The sequence below is a fragment of the Ictalurus punctatus genome, chromosome 12 (genome assembly GCF_001660625.3).
Source record: "Ictalurus punctatus breed USDA103 chromosome 12, Coco_2.0, whole genome shotgun sequence".
NCBI classification, from domain to species: Eukaryota; Metazoa; Chordata; class Actinopteri; order Siluriformes; family Ictaluridae; genus Ictalurus; species Ictalurus punctatus.
In genome coordinates this window covers 27,160,255-27,162,315 of record NC_030427.2, presented here as the reverse complement: position 1 = coordinate 27,162,315, position 2,061 = coordinate 27,160,255, and the positions used below count along the sequence as shown (strand labels likewise).

Sequence of the window (2,061 nt, the reverse complement as noted above, 5' to 3'; positions counted from 1 at the left end):
GTTCAAGCATGTTAAATCAACTCGACTCACTGAAAGCTAAATACTGCATGTGCCAGTTTTCTATGAATGCAGCTTCGAGAAGACTGAACTATCGAGCTACGTACACTGCTAAAATTAATCCAGAACGGAAAATTAAACTGTCTTTCCTTCCGTTTCTTCACCACTTTGATATTTGATCGCAGTTTATTTCCGGTCTACTGGTATGCGATCCCTTCAGAACCACTGAATAACTCGGTAAATAAATAATACGACTATTTCTTTTAAAAAAAACTTTCAACTTTTATCTTGCTATTAGTGTTATAAAAGCTATTTTTATGAAATGATAAACAGCAACACTATAAAACGCAATGTATTTTCAATGTGTATAATGTGTACGTCTTATGAATTCATTATAAAATGTCAGGAACGAGTTCATATATCATTACACTGTATATAAGGCCTCCACTGAAAGTGTTTCTTGATATCAGAGAACGAGAGACTGTGTGGAGCGTCGAAAGGGAAGTATCAGCGAATTCATGAGCACCTCATTGCACACAATGGTAAGTTGCTATACATCCACCATCAGCAGTGTGTAATATTTTAACCAGGGTTGCTCGCTCTGTGTGTGTGTGTGTGGGGGGGGTTGGTCTAATTACTTTTTAGCTCAGAAGTCATTTTTTTAATATTAGACTTCCAAGTGGTCTCAGATTGATGACTAACTGATGGCATTTTTTGTGCATGTCCAAGCACAATAAATGGACTCAGACCTGGGGATGGTGTCAGTACGATACATTCGTGGTCTACTTGGTTGCTTGTGAAAATAAATGGATCCCAGTCTGCTTCGTGTTTGCTTTTACGGCTGAAGAACTTGACGCCTGCTGCCCATCCATAAGAGGAGGTGGAGGTGGTCTGCAGCTGGTCTGAGTATGGTTCGCTCGTGGGTCATTTTAGAGGGATCATTTGTTGTGTTCACATGTGCATGGAAAATGCTGAGTCGTCAGTCTAAGACTACTTGGAATATTAAAATGGACAAAGCAGGAAATATTTGCAAACACCCTGTGAAGCACCTGGTGAAACAAAACGTCAGTAGACTAAATGTAGTAGTGTTGTGTTTATTTCTTGCTCATCACTTCTTGACCACAGGAAGCGAAGATTGCGGAATTTGTGAGGAAGGATGGAAGGCTCTTGGTTTAAAGTGTTACTACTTTTCCACTGAGAAACTGAACTGAACGCAGAGTCGAGATTACTGTGCGAAGAGCGGAAGCCATCTTGTGATTATAACCAGCCAAACTGAACGGGTGAGTGTAGTGGACATACTACGACTGCATTTCTTTTCCAGTTTTCAATAAATAAATAAATAAATAAACTGTCACGGGAGCAAAATGTATGTTTTTTTTTCTTGGGCATGTACATTTATCCAATATTTTTTACTTGATAGTACTCACATTGCAAAACATGCATATGATGCTGACGTGAAGTATTAGTTGCATTGGCTACAGGTGTTAAGCGCCTTGTATTATCTGTACTCAGACATTTTCATGTTGTTTTCTACATTAGGATTTTGTATCTTCGCAAATTCGTGAAACACACTGGATTGGCTTGAATGACTTGGAGACTGAGGGAGACTGGACATGGGTGAACAACCAGCCCTTAAATGAAACGGGTGTGATGTAAGAGCCGCGTTCACTCACACACCCTATAAGTTTCTTCTGGTGTACAAACTCATTTATTTGTCCTGTAAAATATTAACTGAATCCAGTCTTTGGTATCCATGAATGTTCTGGTATAGCAAGAGCCCCAAACAGCCTGACAACTGGGAAAGGGAGGACCCTTCTGGAGAGAACTGTGCTGCTCTGGGGGACGCGAATGGTAACCTACATACATGGTTTGATGCGTCTTGTAATAAGACAAAAAGGTGTATCTGTGAGAAGTAAGATCATTCTAAATTTTGTGTCTGCAAATACTTGTGCTTTCAGGAATGTAGGATAATTTTTGGTTGATGAGTCGGAATATTTTATATTGTAAATCAGCTAACATTAAATTTACCTGTATTTTTTGTTTATTTATTTTTTTTAAACATGT

The 2,061-nt window shown here is 38.9% G+C and overlaps 1 protein-coding gene across 1 annotated transcript; it reads left to right on the top strand.

The window, feature by feature from the left end:
* Positions 1-1,004: 1,004 nt before the first annotated feature.
* LOC108272464 (C-type lectin domain family 17, member A) lies at positions 1,005-2,061 on the top strand. Its single transcript, XM_017480882.3, is given in 3 exon segments — positions 1,005-1,277; positions 1,537-1,649; positions 1,769-2,061. Coding segments are annotated over 3 exon segments (531 nt in total). The 3' UTR covers positions 1,914-2,061.